The 27,552-nt window shown below is 39.3% G+C and overlaps 1 protein-coding gene across 1 annotated transcript in view; it reads left to right on the forward strand.

The window, feature by feature from the left end:
- NYAP2 (neuronal tyrosine-phosphorylated phosphoinositide-3-kinase adaptor 2) overlaps window positions 1-27,552 on the forward strand; it is a gene marked incomplete at both ends in the record, with an annotated part of 244,552 nt that overhangs the window by 128,091 nt on the left and 88,909 nt on the right. Inside the window, one exon of the mRNA XM_082841248.1 lies at window positions 7,182-8,276. Coding sequence (XP_082697374.1) covers window positions 7,182-8,276 — 1,095 coding nt within the window. The remainder of the gene's footprint in view (window positions 1-7,181; window positions 8,277-27,552) is intronic.

Genomic DNA, 27,552 nt, shown 5'->3' on the forward strand with positions numbered 1-27,552 from the left:
TTTGGGGGTGGGGAGGACACAAACATTCAGACCATAGCAGTGTATGAAACCAGAATTCCACCTTGCTGGTTTCTAATGTGAAATATATGCGTAATATTTTGGAAATCACTCTTATTAAAAAGTTTCTTGATGAAACTGAAGTTAGAGAAGGATTGACTCATAAGAATCATATAGGTCAAAGCTTTAGTTTCTATCAGCGTGCTGGGGCCATCCCCACACAGGGATATAACAGAGGACCAGATCCCCTGGGCATTGCTGTGAGTGTCCACCATCTTTTGCTCTGTGAGTTTCCTGGTTTTATAATCCTTGTGGCTAAAACGATCCCCTCTGTTTGTTCTTCCTTTACATATGTTAATACCTTCCCTCTGATTTCAATCCAGTCTTTTTGACCAGAAAGTATGTAATCTCTTTTTATATCTCTTCTCTGAATCATCCTGTGGTGATTTTGTAATACTCAGAAGGCAAGCTTACTTCTTTAATTTCCCTATTCTGGTAGGATGCTTTCTGTTTCCTCAGGGTGCACACTGTACCCTAGTTCTGTGAAAATAACAATAGCATTTTCTATGAGATGGCTACATAAAACAGGAAATTAATTTTAGGATTTTTTTTTTTAGTTATCTATGCTGTGCAATAAACTGACCCAAAATGCTATGGCTTAAAGCTGTAACAATTTATTACTTATTGTTTGGTGAGTTGAGTTGGCTTGTATAGGTAGTTCTTCTACTCTATGTGTCATTGGTTGGGGGTTTCTCATTTGGCTGTATTCAGCTGGCAGGCGGGATGGGTTAGAAGGTCCAACAAGGCTTTACTCACATTCCTGGGCTGTCTTTCTCCTCTGTGTGGCCTCTTTGCAAAACTAGGTTGAGTTTCTTCATAGCTTTTTGATCTAAGAGGTTTTACATGGCAATTGGCTTTTCAGATAGAGGAAGTGAAAGCTGTCGGTTCTCTTAAATTCAAGACTCAGAATATCACTTCCGCCACATTCTGTTGGTCAAGGTAAGTCACAAGGCCTGCCCTGATTTGAGGAGAGGGACATAGACCACCTATTGAAAGGTGGAAAACACACAAGGAAGGAAGGAAGGAATTAAGGGTGGCTCCCTTGGAAGACTGTGTATCACAACTTGCCTTCAAGTCCCAATATTTCCAGTAGGCAAATATTGCCCAAAAGTTTCGTTGCATTACACCATCAGCTTGAAATCCAGGATTTCATCATCTAAATCATGCCCATGTGGCACGTTGAGTGAAATTCCTCATATGCAAAGGTCTTTGAACTAAAAGTACAATTTATCTGCCCTACAAAACCTGACATAGACTGGCAGGTCAACTGCCAGGAAAACTGCAGGGTACAGTCTTGTTCAGAAAAGTAGGAGCGGGCTTCCCTGGTGGCGCAGTGGTTGAGAGTCCGCCTGCCGACGCAGGGGACACAGGTTCGTGCCCCGGTTCGGGAAGATCCCACATGCCACGGAGTGGCTGGGCCCATGAGCCATGGCCGCTGAGCCTGTGCGTCCGGAGCCTGTGCTCCACAACGGGAGAGGCCACAGCAGTGAGAGGCCCGAGTACCGCAAAAAAAAAAAAAAAAAAGTAGGAGCTTGAGGGAGGGGAGTCACATAGAAGTCACTGGTTTATACCAATTCAGAAATCCAGTTGTGTACGTGTGCCCAGTTCTCCCTATTCGGGAGCAGAATTTATTGATTAGGGCCAAGCTTCCCCCAGTTTTGGTTCTCTGTGGTTCTTAGTTTTGCTCTCTCAGTGCTTAAATCTGTCCTTTGAGTCATCTTTTCTTGTTCATAAGAAATGCCCTATATCTAATTTAAGCTAAGGCTTTTTCATTCCCACTCAACTTTAAGACCATAGTGTTGATCCAGTCCCATGTCTTACACTGTTTCCATCCACACTTTGATCTGAATTCTGTGTTTTCATTGCTGGCAGATCCAGGATGGTATTACAGCACAGATACTACAATTCCAAATCTGATCCTTTTTGCACATTATCACACTTTCTTGGTCCCACTGTAAGCAGACCAAGGGTATTTGTAACTCCCATCCCTTTACAGACACCTTAATTTAAAAACTAATATAAAATAAGAAAAGAACAATTTTGTGGATGGCATTATGGGGCTTGTGACTGAAAATAAAAATATTGCTCAAACCTCTGGAATTGTGAGTTGTGAAAAGAGAGTTATTGTGAGCACAATTCTGCTGAAAGTGGGAAATGTGCCTCTCACCTTCTAGAATCAGCCAGTTCAGTATCACAGAGTGTGGCGGTTACTTCTGTTCACTGGACTCTAATTTCCCAGTTTGAATTACATATTTAAATATATCTCTATAACCAGAGCTCTTTAAGTATACCTCTATAACCAGGCCATGCGATAATACCACTATAAGCATGGGTGAGAAGACCTTTTAAAATGATACTTTATGCCATATACAAAATAATGAATTACAGAGCTTTCCCCCCTTATTTCTTTCCTTTGTTTTAAAAGTTATAAAAGATTGAATTGACATTATGAGGTATTTTTAAAGTAGTTGATAAGGCATTTATATTTCTTTATCAGTGATATATGGAGTTTGGGTTGGATAATCTCTAAGAGTCCTTCAACTTCTGGGAGTCTGTGACCAAAGAGACTTTCCATCAGGGGAAATACCCACCTGTGATGTCGTCTCTTTTTTCACTTCTTGGGTTAAGAATATTCACAGACACCAAAGCCTGGTTTTACAGTACACTTTTTTTTTTTAGTAAGGAAAATATTATTTCAGAAGGACAGCTTGACAAGGCACATGGCAGATTTCCAAAATTAACTCTGAAAGACAGATCATCTGGGCATGACTGAAAGCCAGGCATTACCTTTGTGCTCAGATATTTCATTTCAAAAATGTCACTTTCTGCTTATTCAATGCTACTGTCATTATACTATTTTAAGCATGAAATTTGTGTTCTGGAGCTGAACAGGGATTATTGCTTCTATCTTTGGACTTATTAGTAATGATTTAAAATTAATTTAAGAGCAATAAAAATCACCTTTTTATTGTGGTTGAATTTGGTTAAGTGTTGAAATTTGCAATGCAATTTTTATTGTCTTTTATTAGCAGTAGTTCAGCACCTATATATGTAGATCAAGACTATTTTTAAGCACCTTCTAAAGAAATAACTTTTGAAACATGAGTTTTCCCTTAATTTTTAATTCCCCAGGGTGATGTTAAACTAGAATAAATCATGAGGCAAAGTTGCTAAAAATTTCAGACTTTTTCTTATTTGGGTAAACAGAAAACAAACAAAGATATGACAGTTGAAACAAAATTTCATATTTACTCAATACGTGGAATAAGGTGAAACCAAATGATGTCGCAAATGCAGAGAAAAATCATTTCATTAGAGATGAAATTATTCCCTCCTCTGACTTTTCGGAGAGAGCCATGAGATTGCAAGGAGGATGTGGAATGGGAACCAGACATTGCCTGGAAGAAAAGTCTCCCAATACTGAAGGAATGAATCTGTTTATTCATCCCGATTGGCTGTAATTTACTTATTGCTTTACTCACTAAATAATCCTCATTTCTCTCATTTTAAATTTGGATTCATACAAAGGAAGAGGAGCAGGAAACAAAATGTGTTTGAATAATATGAATCTGCCTGCATTAGGCTCTTTTCACCACACAGGGAAGGGGAGAGGGAAGAAGCTTGCCCAGATAATGAAGGATTTGCTGGGCAAGGTTGGCTGGAGAACTGCTTCTGATGGTGGGCAGCAGAACATACAAAACCTAGTGGAGCAGGGAGTCTATATGCCAAAGCAAACAACTACAGAAAACAAAGAGCATTTAGAAAATGGGTCTAATTAAATAATATGGCACGTGCCTTGGCACGAATCAGAAGTTGGAGCATCAGATTAAGAAGAATCAGAATAACAGCCAGTGTGGTGGAAGGATGCTCCTGGGTGTACCTGGGATCAGCATCTCTGTATTCACCTGTAATATGCTTTCTGTGATGTGGCTTCAGGGGTGAGGAGGTACCGGGCAAGGGAAGGTGCTGGTTACATTGAAAAGACTGGGAAAGAGTTAAATTAATTCTTCAAGTAGCAAAGCTTATTAAAGTATTACAGTTCCAGAGGATGAAAAAGTGGGTGCTCAGGAGTTAGCTTTGTAGGGTCTTTACATAGGGCTCAGTCAGTATTCTCTTGTCTATGTCATCTCAAGCTGACATAACAAAATTCCACAGACTGGGTGGCTTAAACAACAGACATATATTTTCTCATAGTTCTTGAGGCCAGAAGTCCAAGATCAAGGTGCCAACATAGTCAGTTTCTGGGGAGAATTCTCTTACTGCCTTGCAGATGGCAACCTTCTCACTATGTCCTCACATGGTGGAGAGAATAAGACAACGAAGATACCCCAGTGACTCCTCTTATAAGGGCACTAATCTCATCCATCATGAGGACCCAGCCCTCATGACCTCATGACCCAATTATCTCTCAAAGGATCTACCTCCAAATAACATCACATTGGGGGTTAGGACTTCAACATATGAATTTGTGGAGGGGACACAGTTCAGTCCATAGCAACTGTCAATTTCGATTACCTCAGAGTCATCATAAGGGTCACATATTATACTTAATCCCACTCGTCAGATAATACCTGTACTTGGTTTGGTACTGAAGTTGTCCTAACAGTTCAAATAAATTATCACAATTTCTTCATAATGAATAGTTACCTTAATTCTAACTATGTTGTGTTCTAGAATAGAACCTTTTTCTTTCTTCCACATTTCATAGATATGGCGGGTCTTTATTTCATTTTTTTCTGATCTTTTGGCAAACAAAGTTGCATATTCTGAGTGCAACCCAGACATTGGTCTTGCCTATTCCAAAGGCCACCTTCCAATCTATGTGGGAAGAGGGATGTTGGTTCCAGGGAAGAGGCTGCTGCTTCCCTGAATATCATGTCACTCTCAGCTCTACCACTGATCTCTAGCTTCCCGGGAATCCTGGGTTATGGTCTTCCCTCAATGCAGTGTTTCTACCTAGGCTTGGGCTCTGCCTGTCCTGTTATTTCTGTCTGTACAACAACCCAAGTCTATGTTTAGGGAAGGGTCAAAGAAAACGGCAGTGAATTATAATTTAGGAACCAGAGAAAAATGAAAATCTTATTCTAAGTATGATTTTAAGCATATAATAAAGTTATCCATCTCATGGACACACATTCATTCCTAGCTTTTGGTTAACTCTCCATTTACAGAACACCTTGCTACTTCTCACACCATCCAGCTCCTAGAACTCAATAGTCAGTGGCAGATATTCCTAGAGTGTGAGTTACTTAGCCTAGGATGACACACTGAGGTGGAGCATGGCAGGAAACAAGCTTCAGAAGAGTAATCTGGATGGACTTTTGTTCTAAGTCCTGGCTCTTTCAAAGTCCCTCCAGTTCTAAGTCAATCTCACTCATTAATTTATGGGTTTACTTTATTTGGGCTCCAATTTTTGTATGTAGTCTGGTGATCTATTTGAATCATATGAAAATTAACATGCATGGTAGATTTCAAAACCAATAAAAATGTATGACCGGTAGGAGATATAGAGAAGAGCTATTGGTCACTTTGGGTCCTGCCTAAAGAATTATCTGGATAGTTTTCATTCCATTATGTCCCTAGGCTTTTCCCTTTTGACACTAAAAGGCTCTACTGCTGTATCGTCCCCCTGTAAAATGGCATCTAGTTTTTTCCTATTATAAGTTAAGGAAAAGTTGACATACATTAAGAAACTTCCCTTCAACAAGCTGCTTGATTGTAGTGAGTGAAACCATCACCATGGGTACAATGGAGTAGAATATTTGAAAGCAGGAATAACCTAGAGAAGCAAAAGATATAGCCACTGCTAGAATATTTGATGGGTTCTCTTTCTCTGAAGGCATGATGGATGCATAAAGCAGCCACCTAACTAATCTCTAAGCACTTGCTTCTCCAATAGTAAGTTTTAGAAAAGCTCCTATGTCATAAGTTTTGCTAGTTGAAAAAAAAACCCAGAAAATTTGGGGTGTTTCCTGGTTTGTGCCTTGAGACCTCCCCTCCCTTCAAGCTACAAATTATAGAGAAGCCTGTTCTTTTCTCATAGGTGTACACCTATAAGCTATACCGTCAACTTACATTATATGCTACCACTTACCACAAGCAACTACATTCTGCCACATTGCATAAAAATGATAATCATTGTAATCATATATCAGCACAATGAGATAATATCAAGACTCCAGTACTTTCCCTGCACGCTAAACAATTGATTGCAGTCACAGACACGTTGCCAGCCTGTTCCAACCTACTAGATGGAGTCAGAAGTTTATGTTCCATTACAAGGGGGGCTGTGGGGTGTACTTGTATGCATATCTGTTGTGAGTTTCCAGAAGTTATTCTTGAAGCTTACACATCATTCTCTGGATTATTCTCTTGTAAAACTCTCTAGGGGGTTCTGATGTGTCAGGGCAATAAATTCATTCCAAGACAACATTTGGGATATCATAAGAGATCTTATGAACTAAAACAAATACACCATAATCAACAATACCTGGAGATTTGGAGATTAACTTGTCTAGCCTCATAAAATGTTCACATCAATTTCCCCTGAAGAATCAGACCCATCTGTATAAAAGTTATTTATCTGAACCAAGACAGAGATTAAGTCTAGCAGGCTGGAACATTTTTACCCCAAATAAAAGCAAGATGTGATCATGTGTAATAGCCACATCATTTAAAGGGCTCAGTCCCCATGGTATTTTTGTAACCATTTGTACTAATAGAAACTCTAGATTTTTTCCCCTAAGTTTCTTTGTTGCTGAATTCTTAGAAGTTGATTTTTATGAAATGTGTGATTGTTTTTATGCAGTTGTGTCATCTGAAGTTTCTATTTAGGAATTCTAAGACAGAGGGATGAGTAAGTCCTGGTCTTAATGCATTTATCCGTGTTGGATTATTTACATTAGTTTGAAGATACATATTACTACTGTTCTTGCATCATATTTTTCTAAATATGGAAATGTTTGACTTTTGTTGGATTTGTAGTCTACGTCTCCAGCTTGAAACGCAGCATTACCCCTCCCCTCAAATGTTTAGAGCAGTAAATCCACCTGAAAGTCATATTTGAAAGCTTTCCTATTGTACTCATCTGTTTTATGTTTTCTTTTTTCTCCTCCTTCTTTTAGTGCCAGCCAAGCCGAGACCCCACAGTGATGAATATTCAAAGAAGATTCCTCCTCCAAAACCAAAACGGAATCCAAACACTCAGCTCAGCACTTCTTTTGACGAAACGTATGTCAAGAAACATGTGCCCCGGAGGACCTCACTCCCTCGGGACCCCTCCCTCTCCCAGGTCAGCAGCCCCTCAGGGGGCCCCGAGGAGGAGGAACCCGTGTATATTGAGATGGTGGGGAACATTCTCAGAGACTTCCGGAAAGATGACGACGACCAGAGTGAGGCCGTCTACGAAGAAATGAAATACCCCATTTTTGACGACTTAGGCCAAGACTCAAAGTGTGACCTTGACCATCACAGTTGTTCTTCGCAGTGTGCTACTCCCACGGTGCCTGACTTGGACTCGGCCAAGTCCTCAGTGCCATGTACCCCGAAGGGTTTGCTCTGTGACATTCCTCCGCCCTTTCCCAACCTGCTTTCTCATAGACCCCCGCTGCTGGTGTTCCCCCCGGCCCCTGTGCAGTGCTCCCCCAACTCTGATGAGTCTCCGCTCACCCCCCTGGAGGTCACAAAGCTTCCTGTGTTGGAAAACGTGTCTTATATGAAACAGCAAGCCGGGGCGTCACCATCCTCCTTGCCGTCCCAGGCCTCCGGCCACCCTAAACTGGAGAAAGACCAGGCCGGAGCCCTGGGACCCGTTCCTGCTGCCGCGGTTCTCTCCTCGTCCCCTCCCCCGCCTTCCACTCTATACCGAACGCAGTCTCCTCACGGCTACCCCAAAAGTCACTCCGCCTCTCCGTCACCCGTTAGCATGGGCAGGTCCCTGACCCCGCTCAGCCTCAAAAGGCCCCCGCCCTACGATGCCGTGCATTCAGGCAGCCTCTCCAGGAGCTCTCCATCAGTGCCTCATTTGACCCCCAGACCGGTGTCGCAAGATGGGAGCAAGATGGTCAATGCCTCGGTCAATACCTACGGGTCGGCTCCGAGCGGTTCCCGGTCCAGAACACCCACGAGTCCTTTGGAGGAACTAACCAGCCTCTTTACCTCGGGACGCAGCCTGCTGAGGAAGTCGTCCAGCGGCCGCCGCCCTAAAGAACCTGCAGAAAGTAAGTGCACAGACGCTTTCGTTTGTGACTTGAGGGCAGTGAACCCCATGATGTACAGATAAGGCACGTAGTAGTGATATTTGGTCCTTTGAGTTGAAATCTGAAGATGTGTGATTTCGCTTTTGCCATATCCAAGGAAACAGTGCGTTCTCATGGGTCCTTAAAAGTGAAAGACAGAGGCAGGGCAGTCTGAGTCAGAGAGATGAAGATGCTGCCCCTTCGGGTTTTGAAGATGGAGGAGGGGGCCATGAGCCAAGAAATCAGGAAACCTCTAGAAGATTGAATAGTCAAGGGAACAGATGCTCCCCTAGAGCTTTCAGAAGGAATGGCAGCCCGGCCTACAGGCTTCATTTTAGGCAAGTGAAACCCATTTCAGACTTCTGCCTTCTAGTAAAGTAATAAATTTGTGTCATACTTTTAAGACACCAAAAAAAAAAAAATAGGAGATAATGCATTCTGAGAGGACGAAAAGTGATGGTCTGCACAATATAACATTAAAAAGAATCAGTTTTAAATTTAAAATAAAGTGTAAGATCTAAATTCTTCAGGGGCTGTGGGAAATCTAACAAAGAAAACAGATCACTATAAAATTTTTAGGTACATGTCTCGATTTGGGGGGGAAATTATACATTCAAACATGGAATTGGTTAAGTGTTAAAATTATCTTGTATTAAGAGCCTGCTTGAGCAAATCTGTATTAGAAAGCCTTTGCTGCAAAGAAAGCAATTCGAATAGAATCATTACTTTTTTAAAAAACAATGAATGATTCTTTCCACATACTTCATGTTGTTACATTCTTACTTTCCTGCTAAACTAGAATAGGCTCACTATTTCCCTTTTAAAACCCTTGGTAATTAGCATCTTATTCCCATGGTACTCTTCCTATATCCATCAATATATAAATTACAGAAAGATCACTAAGTCATAAGTAGGAGGGGAACATTATATTTACCCCTGAATTTCAAAGGCCAGGGAATGTCTCTATCTGAATGGCTAATCCTTTTGTGAGCCCCAAATCATTGCCTAATGATACCGTAAAGTCAAAACAGATCCCAGTTTTCTCAATGTTCATTTCAATAAATTACACTGCTTTCCTTTATTTAAAAATGCCTTAGGGCATCTAAGCTGAAAATTAATCACTTACATCTCAAATGATCCCACCACAGGATTTTATTATTCTACTCATACAGTTACATTGAGGACCTTCTTTAAAGGAAAAGAACTCTTCAACATGTCTGATGAAGATGATGATGACACTCCTTAGATAATTAATATTCATTGGTAGTTGAAAGCCATTTATCTTGTCTTTTTTTCTCTTTAACCAGAGAGATTTATGAAAGCATTAACCACTTCAATAATTCTACTCCCTCCCTCCCCAATAAAAACATTTCATTTACCTGACTGAAAGGCAAAAACTTCTCATATTTTAGACATATCTTGAATTAAATACATACATGAATACACTAAAATATTTTAAAAATTATTTAAAAAATTGAATTAAAACTAGGAACCTCCTATTTCTAGAGTGGTGATTCTCAGCTGGGGTGATTTTGCCCCCAGGGACATTCAGTAATGTCTGGAGACATCTTTGGTTGTCACAACTGGGGATGCTACTGACATCAAGTGGGTAGAGACCAGGGATGCTCCTCAACAGCCTACAATGCACAGGACAACCTGCTACAAAAATTAAAAAAAACAAAAGCAAAGAACAGAAAAAAAAAGGATTATCTCATCCACAATGTCAATAGTGTCAAGTATGGGAAACTCTGATCTAGACAATTTATTAAAATTGAAAGTTTTTTCCATATGATTGATTTGGTTTAAACACAGATAAGTAAGGTTTTTGGAAAAAGTTGAAAAAAAAAATAAAGGAAAAGATTTTACTCTCAAAATACGTGATGGTTAGTATGAAATTAGTAGAAGTTTCATCCAAGAATTGGTGAAATTAGCCAATATTCTCCCTACCTACCAGTTTCTTTGGAGGATTCTTAGCAGCTCCAGCTGGCAGCTATACCAGTTAGCTAGAAAAAGTATATGTAAAAAAAGTGATTAACTAATGAAGTTATTTCAAGAAAAATCCATCTGTTAGAATCACTCTATGTGCTATATGTCACAGACTTCTCCATTCGACTCCAAAATGAGCTTTGTGTGCTTCTAAAACCAAGCTTGTACATGGAGAAGTGATCTAGGCTCTTTATAGCTTTTTAGGGATCCAAGGATTAAATTCCTTCCCATGGGCTATTAACTGTGTATCAACCCTTCAGAGGAAGGTCATGCCCTGGGTTACATGAATTCCAATATTTTACTTTACACAAATGGAAGGGAGGAAAAATGCACATAGTGTTTCTAATGAATAATCCAATGCCATTTACTTTTGACTCTGGAAGAAAATAGAAAAACACTATCTGATGTTGACAAAATCATAGGGGTTCTCAGAATCTTCCTGTAATCCAAAATGTAGATCCAAAATTGTTGATAATTGAAAGTTAACCTACAATTACTGCTGCAGTACACTCAGTGATACAACCATCCACTTCACTCTTGACAGATAGGATTCGTAGATACCTGCTGATAACAAAGGGACAAGATAAGTGACAGGAAGTAGTATAACATTCATGACCCCTGAGTCACATTTGGCATTTTTTTTTAACATTTCAGAGATAAAAGTAAGACTGGTATTTCTGTGCTCCATACCCCTCTAGGTTTACTGGAAATGTCAATTTTTCGAGTTTTCTGGTATTCAGTTCAAAGCAAATATAATATTTCCACTTTAATTGAAAAACCTATGTCAAATAAAATTTATCCCTTCAACTTTTATTTTTAATAACCTATAAAAGATACACCTAATTAAATAATTTCATATCTTAAAGGCTTATAATTATTGATGGGGATTGCAAAATAGGAAAGAGATAAAATAAGACAATAGTGGTAGACCATGAATCAATTTCATTTTGCTTCACCATTTTCTAAATACAGCCTCCATAGTAATTGTTCTAGGAAGCATGTTTTTCCTAGTTGATGTGACATTATTATGTTGTTTAACTGTATATGAGTATACTAATGATAATAAATTTATTTGAATTGGTTATTATTAATATTTTTTAAATTTGTGCAGAGAGATAGAGGACATAAGGCATGTAAGAAGTGATTAAGTTGTATTTTATTGCTGTAAATTTCTGTGTCTATATGAGAAGTAGGTGAAGTACAAATATGTTTTGTGGTGAATTTGGAGACTCAAATGATAATTTTCTACCTATAATTTTTATCTTCCTTTTACACATTTTTATTTTATATATCCTTTGATTGGAATCTTTAGAATACCTAAAGATTTCATGATGGGCCATGAAATTATAAATCAAGAGCCATGATTCATAGAAATTATTAGCCAGAATCAAGTGAGAAAAACTCTTTCATCCCGTCAGATAAGAAATATTTTAAAAATAAAGTTTAGCCTCTATTTAATGTAAATGCGTGAATGTATGTTTCTATGAAAATGTACAAGGCATAATGAAGGATATAATTAAATGTTATAATATACTTGAGAGAGAGAATGTGATAGAAAAGTTAAAAGTGGAAAAATGTAAAGAGAAAATTAAAAAAAAAGAAAGAAACATGAAACATCAAAGAGAAAAGACTAATTAAAAAACAGAGGCACCAAGAAAAATACACACACACACACAATGCACACATAAGGTCAAATGGACATATAAACAAGTATAGGCGCCAACATATGAAGCACATACAAAGGTACACAGAGAACCAGAGAAGAAGCACCAAAACACAGTAGGGCCAAAGAAGGCTCAAAGGAAAAAGAGATGCAAGCTCACTCATCTGGTATTGCCATACATATATATATATATAAATTGTGGGTTGGCATTGCCAAAGACCTTCATCATACTCAATAATAGTCCACATTAATGGAGATACACAATTTTCTGCTGTTAAATCTTTCAGCCCTTTAAAAAGACTCCTATTTAAGACTTGGAGATGTTATGTTACATTTTTACAATTATAGATAGAAATGTGTCCTATAGGACTGATGAAACACAGTTGGGAATCAGATGTAAACTTTGCCTTTCCATTCACTTTCTTAAGAAACAACAGCAGCAAAAAAAAAACAAACACGAAGACAATAACCCAAAACAACCATCAAACAAACAAAATAAAACCAAAAAATTACCGCATGCCCTCCATGCCCTCACACACATACCTGTCTCAGTTTTCATGTAACTTGAGGTCCAGCGATGCCTAAAATATTAGGCATTGCTGGTGAAGCAACTGATCCAACTTACTCTTACCAATTTAATTAAAAAATGATTTTAAATTGAAAAAACAATGATTTTGCAAGGAAATCTCTTAAAACACATTTCTGTATGTTTATAGTATCCCACTTTTAGGAAAAAGGAAGGGTATGCTAATATCACTTAGCCGTCTTTATGATTCAGAGTCACGGTTGTGATCATCACTGTGTGTGTGCTATGTGCTAACGCACAAGAAGTGTCCATCAAGGTGACCTGAATAGGGGATGCCTCACACAGGGGTGGCTATGATTGTCCTGTCATCTTTAGTAGCAGGGCAGCATTGATAGATTAACTGTGTTACTGGGGTGTCCTCAGGAGGGCTATTTGAGGTTGTATAGCTGACTAACCCTCTGCAGATCTACCATTTAAGTTCACTTAAATTCTTCTGTCTGTTTCTCGTGGTTTTCCTGCCTCGTCTCTTTCTTCCAGGTAGCTCTATTGATGCACCCTGCCCTTCTTTCCTATCCTCCTTTCATGCTTTTCCTTATTGTATTGTATTATCACACCATTAATCAGTTGTGGACCAAGAAACCAGATACCCAAACTTGTCTGTGGAGCCTCTCATCTATCTCAAGTGTGTGACTTCAGGTTAGGGACTTTGTGACCTTGACTTCCAAATGCCACTTGAATCCATTTACTAAGTCTTGGATGAAGTTCTTGGATTCATGTCTGAGATGGTCAGGGATATTCACTTCCCAAGAACTAAGCTGTCCTGGGAAACATGGAGCAAATGTTACTTTATTTTAGGAGAGCTTACACTTTTTGTTTAGCCTATTGAAAATAAGTTTTTTTTCAGTAAAATCTAGCAAACGCACTAGCTAAGGACTTTATTTTCTCTCCTTTTTATTCCTGTGAAAGCAGAAACTGACAAGGAGTGGGTAGGACAGAGAAGCAAAGGGGATGGGCAGGGAAGAGAACCCAGGAGTCTGGATCTTTCATTTGCTGTGGGGAATGGGTGAGCCTTCAGCCTGTGACTGCCCACCTCCAAGCATGTTGAATTTGAACAGAACTTCTGGGTGTGTGGTGACTAGAAGCCACCTGGCCAGAGTTGGGGGGAGGCAGGACATTGAACCTCTGGAACACACAGATCCTTCAAAGGCATTTAGGAGTTGAGCTACACCCAGAATAACTGAAGAGATCTCAGAGGATATGACAAGGAGGTTTCCAGAAGGCCTGGCAAGACCAAGGCCTATAGGTTCTGCTAAATTTCTTAAATAAAACCATGACTCTTGTCAGGTTCTTTTCCTGCTGTTTATTGCTTGCCTTCCTGCTCAGAGCCCCACACTGTGGCCTCAGACTGGTTTCTGCCTTAGCAAGACTCCTTCTAGTAGCTCAGAAGGAAAATTGAGCCTACACCTGGGTTATGAGGATGCTCTCAGGCCAGGACGCTGGGGACATGCTCCAGGGAACATCCTTGGGTCACTCAAAGCAGAGTGGGCGGGGCTTCCCTGGTGGCGCAGTGGTTAAGAATCTGCCTGCCAATGCAGGGGATAAGGGTTCGAGCTCTGGTCGGGGAAGATCCAACATGTCCCAGAGCAACTGAGTCCGAGCACCACAACTACTGAGCCCGCGCACCTAGAGCCCGTGCTCCGCAACAAGAGAAGCCACTGCAATGAGAAGCCTGCGCACCGCAGCGAAGAATAGCTCCCACTCGCTAGCCTCTGCTAGAGAAAGCCCACGGGCAGCAACAAAGACCCAATGCAGCCAAAAAAAAAAAAAAGTTTAAAAACCAAAAAAAAAAACAAACCACAGCAGGCAAAGGACCTCCTGCATTATATTCACCTGCCTATTGTTAAAAATACAGATTCCTGGGCTTTATCAGAGATTGACCTGTTCAGTGAGAAATCCTGGAGGTTGGACCTGGGGTCATGACTTTTTAAGGACAATCCCCAGTAGTATTTATGCCTATTATCTAACAGTAACTCAGGGGTATACTGCTAAATATTAGCAACACCATTTACTTGTGTGCAAGAGAAACCTATAACACATTGCTTTCATCTAACAAAGTCAAAAACAGAATTTGTATAAGAGAAAGAAGAGGAAGGGGAAAAAGTAAAACTCAGATAACTTGAAATGAGTGAATGTTGTTTTCCTTTCCTTAAGTAAGCTACTGATTAGTTGGCAACTTGCAAATAAACCGTCAGGGTCATCTGGTTGGATCAGCAGGGAGAAGTATTTCACTACCTCAAGATTCTTCTGGAGACCTTGAGAGTTTAACATTGTATCACACGGTGGGCAATGTGTGAATAATGTCCATTCTTGTTCTTACTTATAACCTTCATCTAGGTCTGTGTTATTTACTTCATCAGAATTTCTCAACACTTTCACCTGAGAACCACTGGTAAGAACTACTTCAGACAGGAGTTGTTTCTGTTCTTCAGACAGACAGGGGAACTCGAGACTCAGGCCAACAGCAGTTTTTACCCCAGAGGTCTGTTTAGATGGGTCCAGGTCATTTAAGTGGGAGGGCTAGCGAGAGCAGGGCGGAGCCTTCAGATAGGGCCATGATGCAGAACAAGGGCGTGCTCTTTAGAGAGGATACCCAACCCCATGATCTAGCCGATGTAGGAGAGCAATACAAGAGAATGGGAGTCTTCCTTGTGGGATGCTGGAAGGAATGATGAAAGCAAGGAGGAGGTCTAACTGTCATGCCTGGGCCAAGGATCTCAGTAGTTAGAGCTGACAATGCTAATGGGGAAATGAGGTGATGAGGTTCTTGGAAAATGCTTTTGCCTCAGACAGGTTTACCTCAGAAACAATTTCAAGTCCAACTAAGCCCAGAGTGGAATTCATCCAAGAAGTAGCGGTAAGGTCCTGGGGAAAGAATGCAGCCCCAAGCTTTTCCTTCAGAATGCTTCCATAACAATAGGAGCATATATCAATACTTACTTTTATGCCATTTACTCTCTGCCAGACACGGTTCTAAGCATTTTGCTTGTATTCCACCCCCATAGCAATACGTGGAAGCAGGTGATATTAACGCTGCTATTTTAAAGATGGGAAAAACTGAGGCACAGCTTACCCAGGGTCACATAGGGAGTAAATCTGAGACTTGAACCCAGTTTATTTGGCTTCAGAGTTTCTGGTCTTAATGATACTTTATCTATACTTGACCAGTCTCCCTAATTTCTTTCCCCTCCCAATTGCCATTAAAATATACCAGTTACCATCAAAAACTCTAATGGCTCATACTGTTATCACTCCCAGAGATATCTGCTGGATCAAAGAAACCTGGATCTGTACCTAAATAGCATGGACCACTTAGTGGTTGTCATCAACTTAGGAAGGGGCTGGAAATCCTTTTCAGAACCCTCCAAAATTCACTTTGGAATATCCTAGCCACTGCGAGGGGATTTTTCTGGACCTCAGTCTTCTGAGCTGCCCCTGAAGGCATGTGGTCTGCCCAGTGGGCCTCACAATTAAATGACCTGGGCAAAGAGACTGTGAGTGTTCCTAATACTTTTAAGCATAACTTAAGCATTAAGTTATGTATGGGCACATTCCTTTGGTCTGAGAGGTTTGCAATACTGAGCTACCAAATAGATGATTCATCCTCCAGGGATATAGGGCTTTTGTCCACAGATCCTTGAATCTTGTCCATAATTAAGCAGTGTCTTGGTGGCCCAGGGCTACCCCAAGAGAAAAAAACACTCCGTGCATAAGAAAAAAATAAAAAATCAGCCAGTGCCCAAAGGCAATGAGAGCCCTAGCATCACTAACCTAGAAGCTGATCTAGTAAAACAACAAAAGCTCCAAAAGAGCCCTATGCAAAATGCTTCTTGGCATCACCTCTTGTCTCTTTAGATTTGTGTTAGTGTGTACTTGGCAGAATCAGACGCCCATCTTTAAAACACACACACACACACACACCACACACACACACACATACACAGTGCTTCAAGATCATGCTGGCCTATTTAACTATTATTATTTTTTAAAGCTAAAAAATTTTTTTAGGATGATGAGGTTAAATAGTGTATAAGTAAAATCCCTTGATTTTGAAAATGCATGTGACTCCTTAGTTAATTGGGACCATGACATTGTCTGCTTTCCGCATTCAATTTCTCTTAGGATTGCAACATAGAATCACTGAAGAAGACATAATTTCATAAATAATTGCTCACCTTTCTCGGGGTAGACTGCAGCTGTCTTTGATTGATGCAGGCAGACGTGTTTATCCCCTGTGTTTATATTCTCTGGCTGCTGAATCTTTAAGTGCAATTTCTCGTCAGCAATTTAATCAGCAATTTTCTCCATTAAGAAGAACCTCCCTGCTTTAGATTGAAATAATTCAGAAACATTTTCAATTCAGACATAAAGCTACACTAGTCTATTTTTTTTAAAACCAAGATTTCCTCAGTTTGTATTCAATATACTAGGGCTGATTTCTTTTTCTTCTGTTGAATTACCTCAAACAGGAAATTCAATTTCTGATTTGTATTTGACATCATGTGTTTTCAACAGTTTGACATCTATGAGTAATTAAATATTAGGTATAAGAGGTTCCTATCAGTCATATCATAGTTCCTTGCATTTGTCCTACATTTTAATATGATCTAGAAGGTTTGGACAGGGCCTGGATATCACAAGAGATGCTTTTCATCTTGGCTCAACCATTTAGAAGCTTTGAGACTTTGGATAAGTCAGTTCATCTCTTAGTGCCGTAGTTTTCTCACTTTTCAGATGAGAATATTAAGTGCTCAAACTGTGAATCTCTTCCTTCTCTGTTGTTTGATGCGTCTTTGGATTACCGAATGAGCTGTAGATCCCCAAACAAATGGCCATTTCCTGTTTCTGAAGCTTTCTGTCTGACCTTGCTCTCCCTTGCTGAAAGGACTTCCCCAGTAACTCCATAAAACAAAGTCTAAAGCTTGGATCCCCGTTTATATTCTACCTCCTACTTCATCGAGTTGTTTTGTGCTGTTGTTTACAGATAATCTCTCCTTCAAACTCTGGGAGCACTTTATACATCTGTAATGGTATGTGTCTTATCCTGACCTACTGTAGAGGTTTTTTTTCTCTGTCTTATTCCCCATTAAGACATATGGCTAGGGAGATCAAGGGCCATATCTTTTCATCATTTTTTTTCATGTAGCACTTGGTTCAATGCAGTCTTCCCCAAAGTTGATACGTGGTCAGTATTTACTGAATTTGTTGAATTGATAGGCATAGTGACTTGAGAGGGCTATTGCACTCGAGGAAACAAAAGCCAGAAGAGAAATGTTTGACTACTAAATAAAAAAAAAGTCGGATCCTACAACTTAGAAAATTCTACACTGAAATCAATATAGTCATTCAGCCAAAAAAGGAACTATGCTGAATGCTGAATTCATTGCTTTTGTTCTTAAATGTCCTGTTTAAAAGAATGCCCATTTCATTCTAGGCAGATTTATTAGGGGAAGGATATAAAGAATATAGCCATAAAGCATTTAAATGTGGACCATTTTGTAGATGTTAAATTGTCACCAGTTCCTGAACAAACGAATAGCTGAGAAAATTGGTCATTTCTCAACATTTGGAGATAGAAAGATGCATTTTTTTCAGAAGAAATAATAGAGACTAACATTTTAAAGAAGGAATTCTACTGTTTAACATTGTACATTATTGAACTCAGATAGTCAAGAGAATAAGAACACATTCAAGTCATTTAACCTCCTTGGTGAAAAAGCACTGCAGAAATCCAGAGAGCTATTACTGTGTAACTGGTGGTCGCAAATGCATGTGTTTCCAGGTAAAAATGGGTTTCAGTTATAAAATACTTGAAAAACTTTTTTAATTTTCAAAAACATCTGTTTTCAGAATTCAGGAAATGGATGGCAATTATGAATTGAATGAAGTGTCTTTAGTGGTGCATGGTGTTTCTCAGTTGAAGCCAACTCATTATGGTTAGTTGATGGGAGCTAGGTTAATTAAACGTTCCACTCCTGCTAGAATAACCAATCAGCTGAAGAATCTGGGCTATTGCTATTCCCAAATGAAAGGAGTAAAAATACTGTAAAGAATCTAAGAGGGGAGGAAGGAGGGTTAGTAACATGGATTTTGAAGCAGAACATCCTGCCTAGCCAGGTATACCCAGAACAGCTGAACTTAAAGGAAAAATTTCAAATGCAAAAGTCTGTAATAGTCTTCTGACAAGTGAAGGTAGAAAGAATACTTTCCCCTACCTTTTCTTCTGGTCAGGTTGCAGTTACATTCAATAAAATATCACTTGAAATTTTTTGCATCTATTCCCTTGTTACGGATGGAACTGATATAATTAAGTCAAGAAAGAAAAAGGATAGAAAAACAATAGAAAGAGTCAGAAAGTAGAGATTGGGGGCATCCGTGTGTTGTCCAACCGTAGATCCACACACATTGCTATGGGTGGATAATTCAAATGTGGGTTTTGTTCCCATAACACAAATAAGAAATCTAGATTTCCAAGAACTCAGAAGCTGGGACAGAATTTAGATGTTAGCAGCCCCCAACAGAAGGATCAGAGCTGAAGCAAAGTATTATTCTCTTCACATTCAGATTCACATTCTGAATCTCAAAGTTGCCTCTTTCATTCTCTGATTAATACGTTGTTAACCACTTAGCTGTGATTAACAAGAGAGCTATGTCAAAATGAGGCAAGCTGTTGTCAAAGAAACTTGACTGAGCTTTTGTCTAAGAGAAATTTCAAACCTAAGAAATTAAAACATTGCCTCAGAGTGGTCCTTCTGTGGTTGAGTGATAATCTCACTTGAAGCCTGCAGAACTCACTTTGGCTTCTAAACCATGCTTTATTTATGATCATTAAATATAAATGATAATAAAATTGTCCATTGATGTTTCAGAAAAAAAATTGTTGACTCTACACCCAGCCATGATTTTCCACTTCCTTTTTATGGCCAAACCATTCAAGTGAGTGTTTGCCTGCTGCCTCCATTTCATGTCTCCCGTCCCAGCTTTAATTTCCTACAACCTGGCTTCAACCTCTTCTGCTCAGTCCAGAGTCACGTAGGGCTTCCTAACTGGTCTCTGGCCCTTTCCTTTTCCTCACTTGGAAGAGGAAACATCACAAAACATTAGACATTGTTGATTCCTTCATCTGAAGACGTTTCTCTTGGTTCTCATGTATTGTGATATCCTTATTAACAATCCTTTTTGAACTTTGTCCCTTCTGCTTCGTTTTTGGGGAACTCTGCTCCTCTATTTGCATAAAAAAGTTCTTTGGACACGTGACTGACATAGTGCTGTGATTTGCATTTACCTGTTTGTCTTTCCAACTAAATGGTCAGGACACAGTAGTAAGTCTTTTATTTTTTTTTTTACCCCAACAACTAGCACGTTTTTCTGGCACAGAGAACATGTTCAATAAGTGTTCCTTGAATGATCAAGTGACTGGTTAAATTGAATGAATGTGTATCCAACCTCCACAACTGAGTGGTACATTTTTGAGAGCAAAGACTATATATTTTATTTAAGTACCCATGGTTTCTATGACTGTATTTTACACAATCAACTTATATTTTTGGATTTACTGATTTTTCCACCGCTAACATTTTTTTAATAGCCAAGTCCAATAGAATTACCATGATTACGAGGTATTGATAATAATCTGAGTTCTGCATAGGATGCCAAGGTCAACACTAGTTAAAGTACTTAGGAACCAACTGCTCCAAGGAATATCAATGGAGAACCCAGGTTCAGATGATTTTTATATACATAAAATAGTCAGGAAATCAGTCCTGTTACTGACTGATAAAACCAGGTAGCATTCAGCAAGGAAAATGAAAGGAAGTACTTATAATCTAATCTAAATATTTTATAAAAGAATAAGAGTAGGGAGCATGAAAAATAGCATAGCATAGATTTTCAGTAAATGGTTATGGAAACAGTATTAAGATATTACATTGTAGATAGAAAACTATCAGCTAGATTATACATGGTACTGAGTGGAGCCCATATACTGTCTAACTTCTAGAAGATGATAAGGAATATTAGACAGTATCTTCATTTCTATTTCTATTTTCATTTCTATTTCTATTTCATCTCTATTTTCTATTTTTAAAAGTCCTTTGTTTGACCAGCTTAAAAAAATATCATTATAATGGAAGGTAGATTGAGGGGGTCACCTGATATAAATGAATAGAAAAGACACAGAAATCAAATATCGTAGCGTCAGTAGATGGATTTGTCACTGAACAGCTTCACTTTTAGGGCAAGTCAGACTCTCCAAGTATCAGTTTTTTCATATTCACCTCAGAGTATTGTTGTGTAAAATGAAGAAAATTGGGTTCAGGAAAAGACTTTGTAAAATATAGATGGCTATGTAACTATAAGAGGTGATTGTTTGATTTTTAGATATCTGGGGAAAGAATAAATATTTTATTTTAAAAAATGCAATAAGGTAAAAAATGAATTAAATTTTCAGGGAGTCCATACTGTTCGCACAACTCTTTTCAGTTAGGCTTGGGTAAAGGATCTGACATCTTAAGCGGATCGTCCCCTACCTGATTCGAGGAGCATAAAGCACTAGGCAGAATGTCCCCTCAGGAGGCAGGCTGTTTCTGGGTTGCTGGATGATATCTAAGCCTGGAGGGTGGAGAGACATCACACCTGAGAGAGCACAGTTTCCCTGACCCTGTAAAGAGCAGCTCTGAGAACAAAGAGCCCATCCGCATTGTACAAAGGGCCAGGCAACATGGCAAGATGATTGTCAAAGATGATTTATCAGCAAAGGAAAAAATGCAGTATAACTGGCTGTTGATGTGTTTTTCAAATGTAATGAATGTTTTTTTCTGTTTACAAATGTATCTTTTAAAATAAAACGTTTGCTTCCAAAAAAGTTATAAGTATTAACCAATGAATTAGGTAGAAGCCTAAGATCCAAAGTGCTTAAGATAAAAAAAATATTTAGTATGTAGATGGGGGACCGTTAAAAGGATGATTTGTGAAGTGTCATTTCTAAGCAGATTCAAATGGAATCTCTTTTCCTTTTAAAGTGGTTAGTCAACATGCAAACAGATTTGAAGTTTAGCATTTGAAAAAATGCAACATCAGAAAAAAGCAACAAGAAACACTCAAATTTTGTATAAAAGCGTGTGCAACCCCAGATAGAGGAAGAATGCCAGCCTCCTAAATACAGATTAACTGGCATAAATAGGCAAGGCATGAAGTGACCATCCATATACTTTGCATAAATAAAAGGCTACAGACACAAAAATAGCTGTTGAGAGACTTCATTGTCAATTTTCTCATTTTTTATTAACTTCCATGGCTTTCCTAGTAAAGACTTTATCCAGATGCTAATTAAGCAGAGGTCTGCTTTGCACATCAATTTTTAATATTCCGTCCACATAGTTAAATGAAACCTGCAGCGTGAGGCTTCTCCAGTTAAAAGCAGTCCTGACCTACTTCCATGTGAAATCAATGGATGACTTAGAGAGACTCATGCGTAGCTGACATTTAAGGAGGCCAGCTCATAATCTGTGTTGTGTAAAATGTATGTTTCCTTGGGCTTCAGCGTTCTTTCTTTCTTTATTAATTTTAAAAGTTCTTCTAAGAATAGAGAAGACCGTGGAAGCTATTGAGCCAGAGAAGTGAAGCCAGACCTGCATTTTGTGCCCCTGGGAGATTGTGAGCTCCTGGGTCAGTTACATCTGTAGTGGCTTCAAATGAACAGAAACCCCTAGGTCTGGGACCGAGGAAGGGAAAGAAAGGCCTAAAAGGCACCCACTTGCACTCAAATATAATCCACCAAAAGGAAAAGTTGAAACCACCAGAATAAGGTCCAATTTTGAAAGTAAGAACCTAGGGTATATAGCAAAACTTTTTGAAGACTTGTATGTTAGGGATCTGAATTGTAAGGCACGAAATAGGAACAGGAATCAAAACCAGCTTGTCAGAGGATCAATAGTCCTCAGGGTATGGTAGAGCACACTGGGTCTCCATCTGGAGAGGGGCTCCTATTAAAGATCAGATAAGTTCCTGTCAAGGGTTAACATACAACCACATAAGGACTTGCTGTGCAACCTGATGGAAGTGGAGGGTTGGCCTCACACTAAATTCCGGAACACTAAGCTAGAGTGGGGAGAGCTGGTATAATTGATGGAAGAAGTAATGTTCAGTGTGCACGTTTTTTACTTCCTTGGTTAAGTTTATTCCTAAGTATTTTATTGTTTTTGATGCTATTAATGCCTAAGTGTTTTAACCATGTATATGCATTCGTTCAGTCTTTCATTCATTCAGTGGCTGTTTATAAAATACCTACTCTGTGCCAGGCACTATTCCAGGTGCTAGAATCTTTATTTTGAAGTGTCGAGCAATAAAACCTAATAATTCAAATGAAGACGAGAGGTCCATATATTAATGGAGAGGGCACCTTCTGGGGGTAGACTTGGCAATTCAAAACACATTGGTACAAAGGCATAAATATCGATAGTAAAGGAGACAGGCAGATTTAGAACTTGGCATTTTACAAAAATGCCTTCTCTCTCCCTTGCCTCTGCATTGTACCATTCTGGCGCTCCTGGCCCACGTCACAACAGTTCCTTAGGTTCCGAAGCTCACAAGAGCCTGGGCATTCTGGATTCACTCCAGTGGACTGGGTCTGGTGACCCTCAGGAGACACGTGGTTTTTGTTGGAGGCATACAAAAGAATCTAGTGTTGCAAATACTGCTCTGTCCTCATCCTCCTGCTACCCCTTTTCTTTTTGCTTTATTTCCTTCCCCTCTTTTAACCCATGAGCCTAACCCAGATTAATGGATATTGGAATTCTCTGAGGCCTTATTCATCATTCAGATTGCTTTTGCCACAAAGAAGTCCGCTACCAGATAACTTATGAAACGAGATCAGAGTAATAAAGAGTATTGGTTAACATCAGAAATAAGGAATAACATCCAGGTTTCGTTTCTGCTTTTTGTTTTTTTTTAATTTAATTCACAAGAAATGAAAAAGAAACACCTCTGTTCCTGAGGTACTTTGTGATTAAACAGTTTGTACCTGCTTCATATGTGTGTTTATGTGAAAGAGTGTGAAGAAAAGGTGATGACGAGAGTTGAAAAGAGGCGACGGGAGTCTGACTTAAGCTTTGACGGCAGAGGCATCCGCTTCAAAGATGGCTGCCTTGCGTAGCCGTAGTGCCAGCCCTGCCCCCACCAAGCTCCTTTGTTTTAGAGTTCTTGGTTAATTTCATAACTGACCATTTGGACCCACTTGTTTTTTCTCTTTCCGGGCTTCAAATTCCTCTTGCTATGTTTCGTTTTTTTATTTCTTATTTTTTTTAGTTTGTAGATTTAAAAAACATTTTAATATCATTTCATTTTTTAAAAAATTTTTGTTGGAGTATAGTTGATTTACAATGTTGTGTTAGTTTCAGGTGTACAGCAAGGTGATTCAGTTATACATATACATATATCTATTCTTCTTCAAATTCTTTTCCCATTTAGGTTATTACAGAATACTGAGCAGAGTTCCCTGTGCTACACAGTGGGTCCCTGTGGGTTATCTATTTTAAATATAGTAGTGTGTACATGTCAATCCCAAACTCCCAATCTATCCCTCCCCACCCCCTCCAGTAACCATAAGTTTGTTCTCTAAGTCTGTGAATCTGTTTCTGTTATGTAAATAAGTTCATTTGTATCATTTTCTTTAGATTCGGCATATAAGCGATATCATGATGTTTGCCTTTCTCTGTCTGACTTACTTAGTGTGGTAATCTCCAGGTCTTTCCATGTTGCTGCAAATGGCATTATTTCATTCTTTTTAATGGCTGAGTGATATTCCATTTTATATATATACTATATCTTCTTTATCCATTCATCTATCGATGGACAGTTAGGTTGCTTCCATGTCTCGGCTATTGTAAACAGTGCTGCAGTGAACACTGGGGTGCATGTATCCTTATGAACCATCGTTTTCTCCTGATATATGCCCAGGAGTGCTGCTATGTTTTAAATTCACCAATAAAGAGTGAGCCCACAAAACCACAGGCCCTCACCCTCAACCCCAGGCCCGTACGTACTCCTTCTCCCTCTGTGCGGTGCCGTGTGCTTTCCAGAGCCTGTGAGTAACAAACCTTTTTTTATTTTCCAAAGTTTCCTGATGGTTATTGCTGAGGAAATCTTGCAATCGTAATAAGAACCACAAGAGCTGGTCCAACCACAATACTGGTTACTAGATTGGCTGAGACTGGCACAAAATAGAAGGAAAGGGAGTCAGGGAGGGAGGGAGGGAAGGAGGGAGGGAGGGAAGGAGGGAAGGAGAGAGGGAAAGAAGAGAAAGGGAGAAAGATTGAAAGATGAAATGATGTTGCCCATGAAAGATCCAGAGAAGAATTTTTGTATCTTACCTTCCTTGGCTTCAAAAAGAACAAGTGGAGAAGTAAATCATTGATTTCCTACTCTCTGTCTTTAAACCATGAATCACGCAGTAGAATCTCAATAAAAACTTGCTGGGCCTCAGAAATATTCTTGTTAACTCCTTTATATTACAGAGAAACTGAACTGTAAAGAGATTCAGTTACTTGAGCACAAATAGAATGTTATGTAGAAACATAATCTGAAAAGAGTTTCAGCTTTCCTAAGTGTCCTCTACATATTAAGTTAGCAACATTTAAATATATTTCTACTAGTTTACTTTCAGCTTTATTTCATCTTCTTGACTAACTTCATTTAAAATAACATCTTGGGGGGAAAAATCAAATCTAGTTAATTGATAATATCCCCAAACAATTTTTTTCCTTTCTTCAAATTCACATGTGTATTTTTTCCCCAAGAATACTATGAAAAATTCCAGATTATCCAACAATAATTCCCAAACACCATTCCTCTCTTTGTGTTTATCTAAAGAATCTATGGTTTACTATCAAGAATGTACAGTATGCAGTCATTTCTGTAGCCATCAGTTATATTATCCCTAAAAGGATTACTATTCCTGCCATGCTCTTCTTATGAAACTTTAATAGCTGATTTCTTTAAACCCCCCAAATATGGCTATTAGTAACTGTGATTTCAACAATGTTAAGTTTTGCATTTACTTTCATAGAAATTAATTATCCATATTACCCTTTGTGATGGAGAAACTATTCTTCTTAACATTTAGTGTTTGCTTCAGAAACGTTTATGAATGTGTTTTCAGAATTACACCTTTCAGGAAGAATGGAAATGATATTTTTCTTCCCATGCATTAATATTTTTAGTGCCTGAATGCCTCTGTTACTTTAAAAGAAGATTGAAGCATTTTTCCATCTGCCTGTTAAAATGATTTGAGTCTTAATTAAAGTCGATTGCACCTGTGCATATATTCAACTACCCACACACCTCCCACCTACTAGTGGAAAAGCTTGTCTCTCCTTCAGAAATTAAAAAGGGGAACTATGATCTTTTTAAAAAAATCATAGGCATAGAAAACAGACAACACTGAGAAGTAAGTATGATGTTTTTTGGCTATCTTAGATCAATGTCTTTTTAATCTTCTAATGATTGCGGGTTATATAAATAAGTTAGTTATCTTCCTTAAATTGCTGGTTTCCTTATCATTTAAAAGGCAGCCTAGGGCTTCCCTGGTGGCGCAGTGGTTGAGAGTCCGCCTGCCGATGCAAGGGACATGGGTTCGCGCCCCAGTCCGGGAAGATCCCACATGCCGCGGAGCGGCTGGGCCCGTGAGCCATGGCCGCTGAGCCTGCGCGTCCGGAGCCTGTGCTACGCAACGGGAGAGGTCACAAGTGAGAGGCCCGCGTACCGCAAAAAAAAAAAAAAAAAAAAAAAAAGGGTAGCCTAGCTGAAAAAGTCAAGAAAAGGAATAAAAATTCAACAACAAATTCTCACCCACTCACTGGTTGCTTTTATGTGTTTTTAGCTTTGGCAGTTCAATCTTTCCTTATTTATGAAGATGGGGAATAATCATAACTGAAAGAAACAAAGATAGAAAGATAGAGAGAGGGAGGGAGGAAGGAAGGAAGGAAGGAAGGAATAAAGAAAGAAGAAAATATGATGGGGATCATCTTAAAACTTGTGTGATCAAATATTTTTCTCCTCCACCTACAAAATTTTTTTCAAAGAATTCTAATAAATATAAAATAGATTCGTGTCTTTTTTTCCGGCTCTTTTTCCTTTCTCTTGGGTAAAGAAGGATAATTAAAATGCTTTTAGCTAAAACAGGGAAAACTGGGGAAATAAAGGACCGTGCCAGTCTACAAAAAGAATAATGAAAAGTATGTTAAATATTGCTAAAAAAAATTCCGTTAATTATAGAACAGTGGTTTTGTACCCCACCAGCTTTACTTTAGAAACTCTTGGGGAGCTTTTAAAAATGATTAGTGTCTCAGCCCCACCCTCAGTGATCTAATTTAATTGTGGTCCAGGCATGGATACTTTCTGAAGTCTCTCCAAGAGTTTCCAACATGTTAGGACAGAAACCTCCAGTATAGAATGTGTTCTGGTACTTATCAACACAATCCTAAACCTGACGATCCTTGAGCCCAGGTGCCTCGTTTACAGATAAGCAAATAAACGCTCAGAAGGCAAAAGTGATTTGCTCAAGGCCTCACAGTTAATTAGAAGCTAAGTCCGAACTGGCACTCAGGGTCTCATAACGCAAAGACGACTCCGTTTACACTGTAAAATGCTGTGGCTGGGACTTCCCAGATGGTGGCATTAAGAGGTATGAATCCTCTGCACTTGGTTTCCAAATTGCTGATATGAATCCATGCACTGCATTATTAGTACTGATTTTATATCCTCCAACAACATCTAGGCCATTTCTGTAAAAATGTGGCAATAACCCATGCAACAGGAACTTCAGTATTTTTGCTTTTTTTGTTTTTTTTTTACAGTACGCGGGCCTCTCACTGTCGTGGCCTCTCCCGTTGCGGAGCACAGGCTCCGGACGCGCAGGCTCAGTGGCCATGGCTCACGGGCCCAGCCGCTCCGCGGCATGTGGGATCCTCCCGGACCGGGGCACGAACCCGTGTCCCCTGCATCGGCAGGCGGACTCCCAACCACTGCGC

The sequence above is a fragment of the Leucopleurus acutus genome, assembly GCF_964270905.1.
Source record: "Leucopleurus acutus genome assembly, chromosome: 6".
NCBI classification, from domain to species: domain Eukaryota; kingdom Metazoa; phylum Chordata; class Mammalia; order Artiodactyla; family Delphinidae; genus Leucopleurus; species Leucopleurus acutus.